We start from the raw sequence: 19,635 nt of genomic DNA, 5'->3' as shown, positions 1-19,635 counted from the left end.
ATTATTAAAACAGTTAACACTGAAAAGCATCACTGAAAGTACTCAGAGTATGGGTAACGATGTTTATCAGTGCTATACCGACGGCTCTGTAGAAGAAGGTGGACGATGTATCGGATGTGCATGTAACATATTTGAACAATCTTCTCTCGTACATACAGCAATGAAGCGCGTCAATGACTGGGCAAGTACAACTCAAACCGAACTTGCAGGCATATACCTTGCCACTGAATTTTTAAAAGACAAAGGCAGTGGACTTGTATACTGTGACTCGCAGAGTGCACTCCTGGCATTGAACGCACATACTAGTGACACCCAGAAAATAGTCAGTGATATTCGAATGAATGTTTTAGCTGCCAAAGAAAACAGATTTGAGATTAAATTCCTATGGATACCATCACATGTTGGCATCTCAAGGCATGACACTGTTGATATGCTTGCTAAGTCAGCCTGCAGAAAACCAGTGGTAGAAATTGATATGGGTGTTTCATTAGCAGTGACAAAGAGAATACTTAAACAAATATCTAATGAAAATCTCACCGACCTAACAAATTCTCAAAGACCTGAAAGTTGTAGCATTAAATATTATGATAGATATCGTGAGGAGACATTCACATATGGGACTAATAGAACAAGAACCCGGCAATGTGATGTTAAAGTGGCCAGAATACGCCTGGGATATAGACGTATCTGGCAGCTTTCTCAAAACCCAAATGTCGAGTACACAATGTGTCAACTTTGTGAAAGAGAAAACATGCACTCTCTTGAACATTATATTGTAGAGTGTCCAATACTGACTGACTTTCGCCCTCCTGGGCTAAGGTATGCTGAACTCTGTAGTTACTATATGAGTACTGGAACACTTGATGATATATTGGACTTGTATCCAAAATTGACCATGTAATGTATCAATCATACAATGTATGTATGTGATGTAACTATATAACCTGAGCTTGTAAAAGCACCTTCATCACCTTCAGTGATTAAGTGCTTAATTGCACACTAGTTTCTTTATCAGCTACCTCACCCTGTCAGGGTAAATGAGACAAATGTATGTGAATGCATGTGTGTGTGTATATATGTATGTGTATGTGTGTGTGTGTATGTATATGTATGGGTATAAAGCATATATGGAAGCTGATCAGAATTACATTTCACCTTTGTGAATGTACATTAATGACACTGTAAAAGACACATCTAATACTTTATGTAGGGCATACGTAAATCTGTGTATCTATGTATTTACGTATGTAGGTTAGCTTAGCATTTTAAAAGCACCGAATCACCTTCTGTGGTTGAGTGTTCAATAAACCCTTGAACTGTATGTTTAACACTTCTCTAACCCTGTCCATGGAGGACAGAAGAAAATGTATATATGATGGTTAGCATTGTAAATGTGTGGCCACGTCTGTGGTAGAAAATAATAAAAAAAAAAAAAAAAAAAAAAAAACACCACAGCCCGGCTGATCCGGAACTTCTCTTAGAAAACCGTCCAGTTTTCTCTTGAAGATGTCCACGGTTGTTCTGGCAATATTTCTTATAGTCGCTGGGAGGACGTAGAACAGCCGCGGACCTCTGATGTTTATACAGTGCTCTCTGATACCTGGTTGATACCTGGTTGATGGGGTTCTGGGAGTTCTTCTACTCCCCAAGCCCGGCCCGAGGCCAGGCTCGACTTGTGAGAGTTTGGTCCACCAGGCTGTTGCTTGGAGCGGCCCGCAGGGCCACGTACCCACCACAGCCCGGCTGATCCGGAACTTCTCTTAGAAAACCGTCCAGTTTTCTCTTGAAGATGTCCACGGTTGTTCCGGCAATATTTCTTATGCTCGCTGGGAGGACGTTGAACAACCGCGGACCCCTGATGTTTATACAGTGCTCTCTGATTGTGCCTATGGCACCTCTGCTCTTCACTGGTTCAATCTTGCATTTTCTTCCATATCGTTCACTCCAGTACGTTGTTATTTTACTGTGTAGATTTGGGACCTGACCCTCCAGTATTTTCCATGTGTATATTATTTGGTATCTCTCTCGTCTCCTTTCTAGAGAGTACATTTGGAGAGCTTTGAGACGATCCCAATAATTTAGGTGTTTTATCTCGTCTATGCGTGCCGTATATGTTCTCTGTATTCCCTCTATTTCAGCAATCTCTCCTGCTCTGAAGGGGGAAGTGAGTACTGAGCAGTACTCGAGACGGGACAGCACAAGTGACTTGAAGAGTACAACCATTGTGATGGGATCCCTGGATTTGAAAGTTCTCGTAATCCATCCGATCATTTTTCTGGCTGACGCGATATTTGCTTGGTTATGCTCCCTAAATGTTAGATCGTCGGACATCATTATTCCCAAATCCTTGACATGCTGTTTTTCTACTATGGGAAGATTCGATTGTGTTTTGTACCCTGTATTATGTTTCAGATCCTCATTTTTGCCGTACCTGAGTACCTGAAATTTATCACTGTTAAACATCATGTTATTTTCTGCTGCCCAATCAAAAACTTTGTTGACATCTGCTTGTAGTTTTTCAATGTCTTCAGCAGAGGTAATTTTCATGCTGATTTTTGTGTCATCTGCAAAGGACGACACGAAGCTGTGGCGTGTATTTTTGTCTATATCAGATATGAGAATAAGGAACAGTAGCGGTGCAAGGACTGTACCTTGAGGTACAGAGCTTTTAACATCGCTTGGACTCGATTTTATCTGATTGACTGTTACTCTTTGTGTTCTGTTCGACAGGAAATTGAGTATCCAGCGTCCTACTTTTCCAGTTATTCCCATTGACCTCATTTTGTGAGCTATCACCCCATGGTCACATTTGTCGAACGCCTTTGCAAAGTCTGTTCATACAGCATCTGCATTTTGCTTTTCTTCTAGGGCTTCTGTGATTATGTCATAGTGGTTGAGTAACTGTGACAGACAGGATCTTCCCGCTCTAAATCCATGTTGTCCTGGATTGTGCAATTCATTGTTTTCCATAAAACTAGAAATTTGATTCCTAATCACTCTTTCAAACACTTTTATTATGTGTGATGTTAGTGCAACTGGCCTATAATTTTTTGCCAAGGCTTTACTCCCCCCCTTGTGCAACGGAGCTATATCTGCAGATTTAACACTTTCGCTCGGGGATGACGCAGCATTGCGTCATCCGTTTACTGGCGGTAATGCCGGGGATGACGCAGCATTGCGTCATCCACTTTAAAAATTCGCCAAAAATCAGGTTTGTATCCGATTTTTTGGGGACTGGTTTTAAAATGTGCGCCGATGTCTTCCCATTTCCTTTGTTGAGCCTCGTGGCCCTCAGGCGGCTTGGCACACGCCGTGGGCCCATTGTCTTTGCTCCACTGTTGTGACCAATGTCGTCTCCCCTCGCATCTCAAACGTGTGAACATTTCGGCTATTTTCCGTGGCTATATTTCTTACTGCGGCTTTAGAAACTATCTACGCTTACTCCACGATGGATAGTAATCATGAACAAGGCCCTTCCAGGAAGAAAATTGCGAAAGAAAGGCTTGAAAAGGGTGGGAATTGGGAGTGTAGTAGGAAGGCCTCTGAGCGCTCACTCACGGCTAACGCGTGGCCCGTCTTCAACTCGTCGGCGGTTGGAGCGTGACCAGGTGTTTTTTTTTATATGCTAATGTTCCTCTAGAGAATTTTATTACGAACCCATTGAGACCAAAATGAAAGACCTAGGACAAAAATTGAGGTGACCAGAGTGAAAATAGTGAAAACATTTTATCCCGTTTGCGCGCTCCCGGGTAACTCGTTCGCACTTTCTCTGTTTGCTGCGGGTAATTAGCCGGGCTTTTGGAGTTTATATGCATTTAGTGCTGTAGAGAATTTTATTGCGAACACAATGATACCAAATTTATTCTCGTAGAAGGAGAATTGAGGTGACAAAGTTGAAGAGAGTATACACTTTTCGGAATTAACGCGCGCTTCCGTGACACGCTGGGGCCCATATCGCCAGTGTCGAGGGGTGGCGCGCGGGGTGAGCGAAAGTGTTAAGTGCTGCTGGTATCTCCCCTGTATCCAGGCTCTTTCTCCATATTACGCTGAGTGCTCTCGCTACTGGTACTTTACATTTCTTTATGAATATTGAATTCCATGAGTCAGGCCCAGGAGCTGAGTGCATAGGCATATTATCAATTTCTCTTTCAAAGTCTTCCGAGTTTGTGGTAATATCCGTTATATTATCTGCAGCTTGAATGTCATTCATAAAGAAGCTGTCTGGGTCATCAACTTTCATGTTGTTTATTGGTGTGCTAAACATAGCCTCATACTGGCTTCTTAGAATTTCACTAATCTCTTTGTTGTCCTCTGTGTACGTACCTTCATTTGTAATTAACGGTCCAATACTGGTCGAGGTTTTGGATTTTGATTTTGCGTATGTGAAAAAATATTTCGGATTTTTCCTTATCTCTTGTATAGCTTTCTGTTCCAATTCCATTTCCTCAGACTCATATGATCGCTTCAACGTTTGTTCTATTTCCTCAATCTCCCTGCTTAGGCTTGTTTTCCTTGCTTGTGATAGTTGTGTCTGCCGAAGCATTTCCGTTATTTTTTTCCTTCTCCTGTACAGTCGTCTCCGTTCTCTTTCTAGAGTGGTCCTCTTTCTGCCCCTCCTCACAGGCACTATATGATTGTGCCTATGGCACCTCTGCTCTTTACTGGTTCAATCTTGCATTTTCTTCCATATCGTTCACTCCAGTACGTTGTTATTTTACTGTGTAGATTTGGGACCTGACCCTCCAGTATTTTCCATGTGTATATTATTTGGTATCTCTCTCGTTTCCTTTCTAGAGAGTACATTTGGAGAGCTTTGAGACGATCCCAATAATTTAGGTGTTTTATCAGGAGTCATCTGTAATACTGTCATCGTTAAATAATAACAGTTACATATTTATTTTGACATTTTTAGGTGATGCTGTGGTCACAAGCAGAGCAGCAATGCTGTTAGCTCATGCTGCATGTGCCAGCTTTGGTTGCTCCCACAGTACTGTGGCTCACACACCGGAGAATATTGCCCACAATTTTTTTTTAAACATGGCATCTGTTTACAAGAGCCCTGAGGAAGCCGATGTGATACCGTGTAGCCTCGGGCCATTTGAATCGTGCCTGGCACCCTATGGCGTATATATACGCCATACACACAGTGGGACATGTTACTCATGGTTTATATATACGCCATGCGCAGCTTAAGGGTTAAAACAAGTTTATCTGGTTGTGTCCATTTCAAGCTTGGCATGTATTGGTTCACCAGGAGTTATGACAACCTTTGAGAGGTATAGAGGCTGGGGCATGGCACAAAATAGTGATGAGGGTTCAATCTCTATACTGTACAGTCATTGTTCTGCTCATTACATGACCCATCACATGACAAACTTAAGCAACAATTGTGCTAAATATCCATTTATTGAGTGTTAGAATTAATCGACTTCAGCCTAGCAACATTAACCAAGACATGGGGCACTCGCTCTCTTCCTCCCCTTCCCAACGTGCACCCATGAAATACCTGCATCTACCAGACTGCACAAGATAATTTTATACACTCCTTTGTCTTGGGACTTCCTCTAGTTCACCAGGACCACAAACCCAGCAAGCTGGGAAACCCCTGATGAGCAGACACGTGGACTGGCAGGGAGCCCAGACCAACCAGTCGTCGAGGTAGGCCAAAACCCGAACACCTAGGAGACGCAGACAGGCCACCACGACCCCAGGTAAGACTCATGAAAATGTGAGGTGCCAGAATCAGCTTGAAAGGAAGGCAATGAAAGCAATAGGCCTGATGCCTCACCACAAAACCTAACCAGTCTCTGAACCCCGGATGAATAGGGACGCGCTAATATGCATCCCGGAGGTCCAGACACACTATCCAAGAACCCTTTTCCAAGAGAAGTCAGACCTGGGACAAGGTGGTCATCCGAAAGCAGGGGGCAAGGAATCCAGTGGTTCAAACGGGACAAATTTAAAATGAACTGCAGAACTACACAGTCCTGTTCTGACTGGATACAAGTGGAAAACCCACTTGAAGGACGAGGTCGCTTCGGCCACGCCCAAGCACACCCCCACTGCAGATATATATCTGCAGATATAGCTCCGTTGCACAAGGGGGGAAGTAAAGCCTTGGCAAAAAATTATAGGCCAGTTGCACTAACATCACACATAATAAAAGTGTTTGAAAGAGTGATTAGGAATCAAATTTCCAGTTTTATGGAAAACAATGAATTGCACAATCCAGGATAACATGGATTTAGAGCGGGAAGATCCTGTCTGTCACAGTTACTCAACCACTATGACAAAATCACAGAAGCCCTAGAAGAAAAGCAAAATGCAGATGTTGTATACACAGACTTTGCAAAGGCGTTCGACAAATGTGACCATGGGGTGATAGCTCACAAAATGAGGTCAATGGGAATAACTGGAAAAGTAGGACGCTGGATACTCAATTTCCTGTCGAACAGAACACAAAGAGTAACAGTCAATCAGATAAAATCGAGTCCAAGCGATGTTAAAAGCTCTGTACCTCAAGGTACAGTCCTTGCACCGCTACTGTTCCTTATTCTCATATCTGATATAGACAAAAATACACGCCACAGCTTCGTGTCGTCCTTTGCAGATGACACAAAAATCAGCATGAAAATTACCTCTGCTGAAGACATTGAAAAACTACAAGCAGATGTCAACAAAGTTTTTGATTGGGCAGCAGAAAATAACATGATGTTTAACAGTGATAAATTTCAGGTACTGTACTCAGGTACGGCAAAAATGAGGATCTGAAACATAATACAGGGTACAAAACACAATCGAATCTTCCCATAGTAGAAAAACAGCATGTCAAGGATTTGGGAATAATGATGTCCGACGATCTAACGTTTAGGGAGCATAACCAAGCAAATATCGCGTCAGCCAGAAAAATGATCGGATGGATTACGAGAACTTTCAAATCCAGGGATCCCATCACAATGGTTGTACTCTTCAAGTCACTTGTGCTGTCCCGTCTCGAGTACTGCTCAGTACTCACTTCCCCCTTCAGAGCAGGAGAGATTGCTGAAATAGAGGGAATACAGAGAACATATACGGCACGCATAGACGAGATAAAACACCTAAATTATTGGGATCGTCTCAAAGCTCTCCAAATGTACTCTCTAGAAAGGAGACGAGAGAGATACCAAATAATATACACATGGAAAATACTGGAGGGTCAGGTCCCAAATCTACACAGTAAAATAACAACGTACTGGAGTGAACGATATGGAAGAAAATGCAAGATTGAACCTGTGAAGAGCAGAGGTGCCATAGGCACAATCAGAGAGCACTGTATAAACATCAGGGGTCCGCGGTTGTTCAACGTCCTCCCAGCGAGCATAAGAAATATTGCCGGAACAACCGTGGACATCTTCAAGAGAAAACTGGACGGTTTTCTAAGAGAAGTTCCGGATCAGCCGGGCTGTGGTGGGTACGTGGCCCTGCGGGCCGCTCCAAGCAACAGCCTGGTGGACCAAACTCTCACAAGTCGAGCCTGGCCTCGGGCCGGGCTTGGGGAGTAGAACTCCCAGAACCCCATTAACCAGGTATCAACCAGGTATCAACCAGGTATCAACCAACCACTCCAAGATGACCTGACGAAGCGAAGGGGAAGAAGCTTGCCCTGCCAGCTCCGAATCCCCCAGAGGAGGAGAAGGAGGAAGAGGAGGAAGAGGAGGAGGAGGAGGAGGAAGAGGAGGAGGAGGAGGAGGAGGAGGAGGAGGAGGAGGAGGAGGAGGAGGAGGAGGAGGAGGAGGAGGAGGAGAAGGAGGAGAAGAAGGAGGAGAAGAAGGAGGAGGAGGAGGAGGAGGAGGAGGAGGAGGAGGAGGAGGAGGAGGAGGAGGAGGAGGAGGAGGAGGAGGAGGAGCCGCCCAATGCCACCATAGGCTGGAAGACACGACCCGAAACACCCATGAAACACAGGACCAAGTGTGGGCAAACAGCGTCAGCTTCCCCCTTATTGCCCCGTCAATGGGGCGACCCATGAAAGGGACCAGCGCCCCCATCCGAGACGCCAACCCCCAAGCAGAGCGAGCACTGTACCGACAAAACGAAGACGGCTCCGGAAGTGGCACCAGCGCAGAAGCTGGCACCAAAGGCCCACCTCGACCTGCAAAGACCCAAACCCCGGCACAACCCTTCCGGGAGTGGGAGAACACCCACCCCGGAACACCAATAAACCAGAAAGAGAACGGCAACAAACAAAAAGCGCCTGCAAAACAGTGAAACTGCATCAGGGGTAAAACACCACCGGAAGGTGAAGAACTCTCCCAAAAACGTGAGCGCACACTCTCAGCTACATGTAAACAAAGAAGTAACCGTGCCGCCCTGGCGGTCGGGCCAAGAAACGCACGCAGAAAAGCAAAATGACCACCAAAACAATCCATCCACTGCCTGTAGCAATGGCGCCAAAATTACGCTTGCAAATGTGGGAAACTAACGCAGATGGGAGAAGGGGGATGAAAAACCCAAACCCAGAAGGCACAAAAGCCCAACCTTCGCAGGCGAGCTCCCTCAAAAGCCCAGGGGAACCCCAACAAGGGACCCTGGGGCAGAGCCGTCCTCAACACCCTCCATCCTTGAAGAAAAGGCAGTGTCCAAAGAAAAGGCACCTAAGAAAGGGTCCTGATGGAAGGATCCAGAAGCTTCAGGGGGAGGTACAGGCTCAAATGCTTCCGTCCCTGCATCAAATAGGGAAACCCACAGAGCTGCCGAGTCTTATCCTCAGCTAAACCCTGCCACGAACACGAAACCCTCAGATGTTAGGGAGCCGGGAGCAGGAGGGGGGGGGGGGGATGATGAGAACGGTGAACCACACCAACAAGAGGAGGACAAAAGGGTGTGGACTGAACCAAGGCCGGAGTGACCAACGTCCCTAACTCCGAGTCAATAAAACCAAAACAGGGCAGCACCGGGGCATTTGAGCCGGCAACCAAAACCTGACATGCAATGCTGCTTGACCCCTAACATCAGCTACAGCAGAGCAGGTAAATTGGATTACAAATGGCGAACAAGTGTCACAAGACTCCGGGTCGAAGGTGTCGGCAGCCCAACAAGCAGCATGATGGAGGTAAAATCGTCACCCTGAGAAAGGAACAATTGAACAATCTTCAAACTCGCACAAGGCAAGAAGGGACTCTGAGGATACATCCATCGGTCAACCAAGCCCCAACGGGTTTCAGAGTCCATAAGGGGTATGTATCCCTACGGAAAATCCAGGCACTAGTGCTGCCAAGACAGGTTGTAACCCCCATATATTATTTAGACAAACTTGCCCCTGTCAGGTGAGCAACCTCGAAGGCCCAGGGAAAGGGCGGTTTAGTTTCAGGTTGAAATTTTTCTATCAGGAGGGATCTGTTTTGGAGCGCCTAACTTTCTGGGTGCTCAACCCCGGTCGATGGCAGACATGATTACTTTCATACATGTGAGTTTCATAGGCCATTGCTCCCTGCACCTCTCCGAGGGGACCAGGTCCTGGCTAATGGTCTCCGGTAGGCATGACAACTCCATATAACTGAAACCTCATACTAATATTAGCTAATATCAGTCCAATAGTTCAAGGGAGCTGACGGGGCTCCTCCATAGAAAAATTATTAAAGTGACATGGAATGAACAAATGTTCATAATTTTGACTAGGATTTGTCCTCATGATAGCTAGGATATGTCCTCATTGTAACAGTGCAAGTGTTTTGCACTCTTTCATGTTAATTATGAGTTGTAATTTTATGTTGTGTGTGTGAGGTGTGCGCATGTGTGCGTATTTAGTAAGAGTGGGAGGTGGTATGAGCAAGCTCAACCAGGCTGACACCTGCTGTCAGCAGTTCTCCAACAAGGAAGCCCTTGTTCTGGCTTGCAAAAGTACCTCACCCTTCCCACGGTGGGAAGTGGGTGGTTGATCAGTCATAGTGGAGTCTGGCCAAGGGGTGGACCTCAACATAGTTCCTTCCCTCATTGTTCACCCTGGTAGGTGACACCCAGTCACCCACCTAGGGTGCATCCATCTGAGAGCGAGGTAAGAGTGTCAGCATTGCTTGTTGAACCAGGGTGTCTTAGTGGTTGATGAGTGTTAGTAGAATTTGAACCAGTTAGTCATGTATGACTGAGGAGTGTGGAGTGGTTAATTCCCCTCTTTTACTAATTCAGTGTTAATATAGTAAGTAGGCAAAGCATCTATAAGTGCAGAACTAGTGTTAAAGTACTGGAAAGGTAAATACTTTAAGCGTATTAAAATTTAAGTGTAGAATAACAAGCTTTAATTTTATTCATTCCTCTTTTTACATCAATATCCCATGACAGTATTTATAAGATCAGCATTACGGATCTCTCTAGGAAAACTCGAATAGAGATAACAAGGTGGCAAGTGAGCCACATGACGTCTCCCCCTCACCTCACCCAGCTGGTGGGTTACTCATGAATTTATTCAGTAAAGACCTCAGTGAATGGTGCTTCCTGTCACACTATTTAGTAATTGAGGAAAATGTTGTAGAACTGACAGGATGGTGGCAGCATGTATTTCAAGTAATTAACATCAATATTAAGAGTCACACTACTCCCTCTCACTCTATTCTTACTCAGTCTACTCCTACTCCTCCTCTACTACTCCTTCATCTCTCCTCCCTCCTCCCTTCTCCCATCTGATCCCGTTTTCTACCCCCCCTTCGTGTCCTCGTTTTCTGACCTTTCACCTCCTCACCCATTCCTCCTCCTTACTTATTCCTCCCTTCCTCTGATTACTTCTCACCACAACAGTAGATTCAAATGGAATGTTACATCATGACAGCTAGGATATATCCACATGACAGCTAGGATATGTCCTCATGACAGCTAGGATATGTCCTCATGACAGCTAGGATATGTCCTCAAGAGAGCTAGGATATGTCCTCAAGAGCGCTAGGATATGTCCTCAAGAAAGCTAGGGCATGTCCTCATGACAGCTAGGGCATGTCCTCATGACAGCTAGGACATGTCCTCATGACAGCTAGAATAAGTCCTCATGACAGCTAGAATAAGTCCTCATGACAGCTAGGATATGTCCTCATGACAGCTAGGATATGTCCTCATAACAGCTAGGATATGTCCTAGCTGTCATCATGACAGGATATGTCCTCATGACAGCTAGGATATGTCCTCATGATAGCTAGGATATATCCTCATGACAAACAAGGAATGGAAAATGTGCTTGATGAATCTTTAAACTGTAAAAAGCTTTATCTCATTTCCATAGACATTTCATCAGTAGCCAATTAACCCATTCGAGGGTAGAAACTAATATTCGTGCCCAACCAAATTTGAGACCCATTGGAGCCAATCATACATATACAGTTACCGATAATTGACTGCATGTGTGTGCGGTACTGGGTGTTACAAAATATTGTAAGGATAACTGTGCGTGTACACTTTCATATCTTTTGGTAATTTCAGTGAGCACAGTTTAATAACAGGCAAATTTCCTACAATACACTATCAACATCTATGATGGCTTATTCCTTTCCAGAATCCTACAAGAACCATCTTTCACCAACACTTCACTATAAATACAATACAATAATATATATATAAGACACATATTTCCTAGACAAAATATTCACATTTTAGTAAAGTTTATCCTCTTTTTCCCATTTTCTGTAAATCATAATTAGTTTTAGAATGGCCAGTTCTCCAATTATTTAATTATTTTAAGACTGCTACTGTTAATTTTCAAAATTAATGGCAAATCTGCTTCCCCCCCCCCCTGTAATCACTGACAAATACTTGTCCTACAACTATTTTCAAAATGGGTGGCAACTCCAGCCCCTATTATTAACTGGCCATTGCCAGCCCTACTTGTAAGTACAGTACTCTCACATTACAAACAAAGGCAGTCCACATGATCCATGGCATTTTTAACAACTCACTTTTTTAGGTCCTTAGTTTGGTTTTCATCCAGTTGATCCACAGATTTTCCCGTCCATAAACTGGCAAAATCCGAATACGTAGCCCTTGATGATAAAGAATATTTAATAGATACATTTTGTTACTTATCTGCAGCCTTTAATTAAATTTTCCACGAGTTTTGGCTTTGTAAATTGAATATAGGAGGGCTAGCCCTATTATGGATGGGATTTAATGATCAGGAAACACTACATTCAGTTTGGCAGACTTAAATTTAGTAACAAGACACCCCCATGTTGGGGTCCTCCAAAATATTAATTTTAGGACCTACAGTGTTTAGTTTTAAATAACTATAAGTGTTTTCTCTTCTTCACAAATACTGTACATATTTTTGCTAGTGATACTGTACAAATGTCAAATAGTTACCAACATCAATTTACTCTATTAAATTTTATGGCTGAGAAGTTTGTCATTGACCAAATCAAATTTTATACAATAACTTAAAATTGTCTAAAACAAACTACTGTATCGAGTATTCAAAAGGAACATTAATATTCATGAAGCTAACAAAAATAAAGAATTATATTGAGCAAGAATAAGCAGTTCTCCTTGACCCATCATTCTAGGCTTCGTATGTTCCTTCACACCAAAATTCTTTTCTAAAGCACTGCCTTGTTTTCAATTAAAAACTTAAGTTTCTTTAATTTTCTTTAGTTAAAAATTATTTTCTTATCCTAACATTCTTACTGTACATCTCCATTTCCCCATCACGGCCTATAAGACTAAAAAGCCATCCAATACATCTTAGGTGTTTTCCATATCTATAAATATTATTTAGATAATTATAAACTTATTCTGAAAACTTACTGCTGAACCTGCTACAAATGTACACAGTTTAATAATCTGACACTAGTTGCCACCGTTCAAAATTTCATTTGGCTTGTTCATACATACACTAGTTACTATGAAAACAAAAAAATGAAAAGACAAAATACAACAGTTCCTGAACCCATCATTAAACGCGCTACATTTAAACCCTTCAGTGGTTAATGCTTTCTCTATTAGCATGAATCTAAAGTTTTGACAAAGTTAAAATCAAAGAAACAATGGGGGAACAGACTCTTTTTCAATACCACGGCATAGTAATGCATGTAATGTTAGATGTTATGTCATTACAGTATTATGTTGAAAATTATATTTCAACATTAAAGTGTGTCCTCCAAGAAAGCTTAATACTCATCCAAAACTAGCAACAAGATATTTCCATATCACCCACAATGGCAATATCCAACAACAGATCAATTTATATTCATTACTATATTTATAACAAATACAAAAACTTTACACTGTGCCAAATATAACATATTGAATGCAACTAAAAGATCATCAATTAATATTCTAAACAAAACACAGAGTCCAGCACAGAACATACTAAAGGTGACTCGCACAACAGTTACTCACTCGCCAATCACCGATGGCTTGCGAGTCTCGGTCTTCTTAGGACGCCCGGGTTTGCATTTCAGGGGAGAGGTTGGAGTCTTGTCTCTGGCACCAACCATAAAATGAGAAAAGATCTCTGTTTGTTTGAGGAGATAGTCAAACCTCTTGGACCTATCCGTCTCCATCTTGCTCTCGTATTCTGCACCGGCTTTGCTAGATGATGATGTCTCTGCTGATGAAGATTCATTCTGCAAAAAAATGTAATAGTAGTGTACACAGAAGCTAGTTACAGAAATATAGTACTCTATTGTACATCATAAGTTACACAGTCTAAAATTAATTACTAACAATATTGTTTCAGAAAATCAGATTTCTTAACTGTTCGCTAATGCAAATATTTATAACACCACAAGAATTGGCACTTGTTATTGCACACCCAAATATAGCCTGGTTCAAAATGAGGATATTTTTAATAGCTGAAATGGCTAAATGTTATTAATTTGAAGAAACAAATTGTTAAAAAAAAATGTCAGCAAGCATATTTAATGACAGACATGCATTGGGAGCGCTCCTGCAAGTTGTGAACTCGTGCTGACCACTACAGGGAACGACGACAACTTACTTATAAAGGAAATGGGGGAAACCTCTGCTATGTCAACGGAGTCTGATAGCGAGGATGACATACAAGATGATTCAAGGCTTTTCAAGTAGTAATGACCAGGCCCTATAGCATACTCCCACTGCCAGTTTGCTACCATTTCGTGCTAGTATATTGCACTATACAGATTCTGAGGATCCCAAGCTGCTTAGTTCCTCAATGCTGGTTTGCAGTTAGGTTATCTTTTTTTATATACTGTACTGTATATAGTATCACACCACCTGCCTTGTTGTTCTGTCCTTCCTGAAAGATTGGTGGTGTCCTGGATGATGGACTTCCCCTTTAATTATGTCTTCCTGTTCCCCTATTCACTGAACCCCAAGGTTCTTGGGGTTCTCAGCCACAGTGTATGCACACAATGCATACTTTTTACTAGGCTTCTGGAAATAGTGTAAAAGTAACTTAGACTCCTAATGATGTTCTTAGTGGGCCAAGGGAATGTTCCTGTGTTCTGCATGCCATTATTCTGTACATTATCCCTTTGGTTTTGTGCCTCCTTGTTGAAGCAGATGTACAACATATAAAGTTCTTAAAGACCTTTAAAGGTAATTCTGCTCCATCATTACAACTTTTTAAACAAACCTAACAATCTAACGACCTAATTTGTTATTTTAATTTTTCCGCGAGGAGCGAGTTTATTGGGCAGCGCCACTCATCCTGTAAGTGAACACATACCGTCATAGCAGCATATACAGCACTCCCCAATAGGAAGAAAACCCGCTGGGTTGTTCATCCTGTCACTTGTACCCAGACACAGCTGGGACTTGCTTTACTGTCTTAAGTGAAGAGCTTGTCAAAACAAGAAAATTAACATTGTCGCCCCCTAAAATTTAAGTTATCTTACAGGTGCAAAATAAAAAATGGGAGAATCTTTTAAGAATAGTATCTATATTTGACAAATAGTATTTTCCTAACTCAAACACGTTGGGGTTTATTATTCTACACACATATTTCTAATGACTCTTAGATGTTCACATTCTTTCAGATGCTGGTCAAGTCGGTGTCCGTCACTCATCACAGATTCTGCAACTCCGCTGTTGAACTGTTGTTTCCATCCCAAATCTCCATGGATATTTTTATCCAAGAAGAATTCTTGCTATTACCGATTCCTACTCTTGGCCACCTTCTCTTCTTCCAAAGCGTTGGGAATATCAGCTGCAACCATATTGTACCAGTGTACAAATTCACAGATTTGTTCTTCTATCCTCCATTCCTCAGTTACCTTGTCATGGTGATGTTGCCCAACAATACCTGTAGTTTGTAGAAGTCTTAGATATGAACTACAGTATTCAATACGGTCTCCTTCAGCACCCTCAGCAGCCAGGAAATCTGTTTGCTCATTTCCAGAGTCCAATATGGGAGGGGATCCACAGGAATTTGACAACTCTTCCCCGATTGGTTAGTACCTTCACAGCTATCTTGATTTTGGTGACTATTGCAAGGTTTACTGCCAGATTTTTACTAAGGCTTTGTAGTGCTGGTTTTGAAATCAGTGAGGATCACTGTACTGTTAGTGTTTTGTTCAAGGAATCCTAAAGTCATAACAATGGCAGTTAGCTCTGCTTGCGTTGAAGAGGCATAATTTCTCAATACGTGCTTTTTCATTATTTCCAGTTTAAAAGGCATTATTCCCAATTATTATTTTTTTTTTTTTTTTGAGATATATACAAGAGTTGTTACATTCTTGTACAGCCACTAGTACGTGTAGCGTTTCGGATAGGTCCTTGGAATACGATTCCCACCGCGAAGAATCGTTGTTACAACCAAGTACACATTTTACTGTTGCGTTAAACAGAGGCTACAGTTAAGGATTTGCGCCCAGTAAATCCTCCCCGGCCAGGCTACGAACCCATGACAAAGCGCTCACGGAACGCCAGGCGAGTGTCTTACCACTACACCACGGAGACTAATTACAGTGTATGCTGCACCAGCCCTGCCTTTGGTAGGATTAGATGACCCCATCAGTCTAGATTTGATATAATTCATATCAGGCTTCTTTATAAATTTCTTCAAGATACTTGTGCCTCATTTCTTGTGGTAACATATTGGACTTTTTCATTGTCATCTCGTTGATGATAATCCTGCATGGGTCATCCTCCCAAGACGGATGAGTCTGGGGCTCATCCTCTCTACAGGCAGGCGCTCATGGGCTTGCTCAAGCAGGTGAAGTTCTTCGAGGTAGCATACTGATCAGTTATGCCATTTTATGCTTTTCCTATTTCCTCCTGTAACACAGAACTCAAGTTTTTTCTTGGCAATATCACTGCAAAAGGGATCTCTGGGTATCTTAACTGATACCCAGAGATTCAGTTCCTTAATTCTGCTTTTAACACTAGGGAGGGACAACTACTCTCGTAGATTAGATGTTTAGCGAGTGCTTGGGATCCCAAGAATGATTGTCATGGCTTTTATTTTGTATACTTTCAAGTTTTTTCATATCGTTTTGGGAATAAGTGCACAAAACTGGCACAGCATAGTTTGTGACAAGAGCGCACACAGGCTGTGTACATCATTTTAAGCACGGCAATAGAGGCTCCATGTCCATTCCAGGTCATAGCCTTCAGTGCCCCGAGTCAACTTTTGCATGTTCCTATGAGCTGGTTTAGGGCTTGATAGCTGAGTGGACAGGGCTTCAGATTCGTAGTCTTGAGATTCTAGGTTCGATTCCCGGTGGGGGCAGAAACAAATGGGCAGTTTCTTTCACCCTGATGCCCCTGTTCATCTTGCAGTAAATAGATACCTGAGAGTTAGACAGCTGCTATGGGCTGCTTCCTGGGGGAGTGTAAGAAAAAGGAAGCCTGATCGAGGACCGGGCCGCGGGGACGCTAAAAAGCCCCGAAATCATCTCAAGATAACCTCAAGAAATCTTATCTTTCTTCCCCGTGTTAGAGTCGACAGTGATGCCAAGGTACCAATAGTGGTCAACCCATTCAAGTGTTACACCATTAATTTGCAGTTCTTCATTTTTTCCCCGCTTGTGATGAGAGTATGCTTTTGTCTTGTTTGTGGAGTGTGAGAAACTGAGTTCAATGGACTGTTTAATTTTTCCCAAGGAGGGAGCTTGTATTAGGACATCAAATCAAATCAAATATTTATTCAGGTAAAAGTACATACATAGAAGATTAGTTACAAACATAATGTTGGATTTATAGATAGCTAGTATATACAATACCTAAAGCCACTAGTACGACATCATCTGCATATCCCACTTGTGTTTGTTCCAGAAATTCAACATTTGCAATGGCGTTCATAAGTATGTTAAATAGTGTGGGGCTTAAAACTCCACCTTGGGGGGTCCCGAGTTCCATACTCATCGTTCTCGAGACTGCTCCGTTGAAGCAATGGCTTGCCTCCCTGTGAGGTGGTCTTCAATTCATTTCATAAGTCTCCCCTTGACACCTATTCATGCAAGCTTATCCAGGATTGCAATCCCTTTTGATTTGTCAAAGGCTACTTTGATGTCAACAAATACAGAATACTATCATTAACTAAGTAATTAACTATACAATTGGCTGTGCTAATCCTTACCTAACTTGACCTGTCAAAACTATCTTTTTTATATGCAATTTTTATATACAATGTATGACATCACTGACGCCCTGCTTGATTCCCTTAGAGGATATTTTTGGGTATTACTGCATATAAGCAACTCTACAACTAGTGCAACAATGAAGTATTGCCTAGTTGAAAGCATCGCGGTCCAACATCCTGGATTCCTGCCATTTCCTTCCCACCCAGGAATTATACTCGACTGACTCTACTTACGGAGTTCTCCCCAACCTCCATGGGCTCCACAGCATCCTCCAGATCAGACATTTTGACGCAATTCTGACAAAATTTCGTTTATTTTGCGATCCAAGACCGCCAGAGCGCTCTTCCTTGCTGTTCCCGGCAAACAACAACAACAGCAGTCAATACACCAACTACACCCACTCGTCATTAACAACCATTAATTATAATCTTAAGTACTCTGAATAAAAATGAATTCAAATATTATCTGATAAAAATATTAACTTTTATTTAGAATTACAGAAAATTAATTCGGAGAAATGCGTTACAAAAGAGGATAGCTTTTCACTTGACACTGCCAGATGGTTGACGCGAGTCTTGTTGTTATTATAACATTCTTTGTTTAATAAGATATTCATCTTTAATGAAACCGAGGTAAATTAAAAAACAAAAAGTTATTTATAGTTTATGTTGCTAAACTCGTGCAGCCCAATTGTATAAAAAATTTAAAAGATAATTGATGCAATTAATTAGTGCTTGAAAATTAAATTCCGAACCTTAAAAAAGCGCAAAGCCATTACGATTATATAGCTCTTAGAAGAGGTCATAATAAGGATTTGGGATGGGACGGGGAAAGGAATGGTGCCCAGTTACTTGTGATGGGACAGGGTTACTCAACTCCCAACCAACCCAATGGTACCCAACCACTTGGTATGGTATACCTACCCAAAATCACTTACGTCCTCTAATTACCCAACACAAAGCTGCTATTAGAACAATATCCAACTCTGGCCCCAGACATCACTCGGTACCCCTACTCAAATCTCTGAATATGTTAGATATTAAGTCACTGCACATTCTCTCATGTGTATTATACATATATAAAACGCTAAACTATAATGCCAATCCTGATCTTAAAAGCTTCATAGAAGGTTGTAACAGAACCCATGAGCATCACACCAGAAATAAATACAGTTTTGATATTCCTAGAGTACGTCTTAATCAAAATAGAAATGCTCTACAAATCAAGGGACCCAGAATGTGGAATGACCTTCCCAACCATGTTAAAGACTGTACCTCTCTCAACCAGTTTAAGATAAAAACTAAACACTACCTAATAAATTCCCTGTAATCTACCTCACTCCTCTATTGTCAACCCATGTCTGTTATTTTCTTTTCTTTTTTTTTTTTAATCAACACTTTGTCAACCTATTGTATTTGTGCTGCTTTTTCAGTCATGTTCCCCCTTTTTTTATCTTTATTTGTATTTGTTCTCAACACTTTTTATTCTTTATGCTCAATTAGTATTAAGTTCTAGATATTAATGTTTTTCTTGCCCGAAACGCATTGCGTAATAGTGGCTTTAGGCATTGTATGTACTAGCTCTATCTATATATCAATCCATTAATGTAACATCACTTGTATGTATATACCTTACCTGAATAAACATCTGAATCTGAATCTGAATCTGTATGGAAAGGGAGGGAGGGAAGTGCCCAACCACTTGTACGGTTAGGGAATGAACGCAGACCTGCAGGAAAGGAGACCATCGCCCTACCGTCCAGCTCATGGGGGTTGGACTTAAAGCTTCTAAGTCTTACTAAGACAATACAAATTATTAAGCAAGTAATTTATCAAAAGAAGGCACCAAGCCGGGAAGGCTATGTAGCACCATCAAATGTTCGGGATATTCAAAACGCGCTAAATATCACCATATATAAGGATGCCAATGCGAGAACAAAAGCGCATAAGGCGAACTAAATCAAAGGTATCTGATTCACCAAGGATTAAATTAAGGGGATAAGTGATCGCGAGGGACCATCTGGTCACCACTTGGTCCGGGAGACATCTCCCGTCACGCAGGGTGCAGTCGCGCCTCCACAGATCTCCAGTATCAGCTCTTGATACTGGTAATGGCT

The 19,635-nt window shown here is 42.1% G+C and overlaps 1 protein-coding gene across 4 annotated transcripts in view; it reads right to left on the bottom strand.

Annotated features, from left to right (window-relative positions):
- The window catches only part of LOC123758614 (chromatin-remodeling complex ATPase chain Iswi), a 103,285-nt gene extending 85,388 nt beyond the window's left edge, over window positions 1-17,897 (bottom strand). For 2 of the 4 annotated variants that reach the window (XM_045743068.2, XM_045743069.2), the window contains exons 1-3: window positions 17,753-17,897; window positions 13,351-13,577; window positions 11,913-11,996 (exon numbers count right to left, since the gene is read on the bottom strand). In XM_045743068.2, coding sequence (XP_045599024.1) covers window positions 11,913-11,996; window positions 13,351-13,577; window positions 17,753-17,803 — 362 coding nt within the window. In that variant the 5' untranslated portion in view covers window positions 17,804-17,897. The remainder of the gene's footprint in view (window positions 1-11,912; window positions 11,997-13,350; window positions 13,578-17,752) is intronic. The other 2 variants (XM_045743070.2, XM_045743071.2) reach the window with 1 other exon arrangement.
- Window positions 17,898-19,635: the final 1,738 nt, after the last annotated feature.

Source organism: Procambarus clarkii, chromosome 31 (genome assembly GCF_040958095.1).
Source record: "Procambarus clarkii isolate CNS0578487 chromosome 31, FALCON_Pclarkii_2.0, whole genome shotgun sequence".
Lineage (NCBI taxonomy): Eukaryota > Metazoa > Arthropoda > Malacostraca > Decapoda > Cambaridae > Procambarus > Procambarus clarkii.
This window is presented reverse-complemented; position numbering and strand designations above follow the sequence as displayed.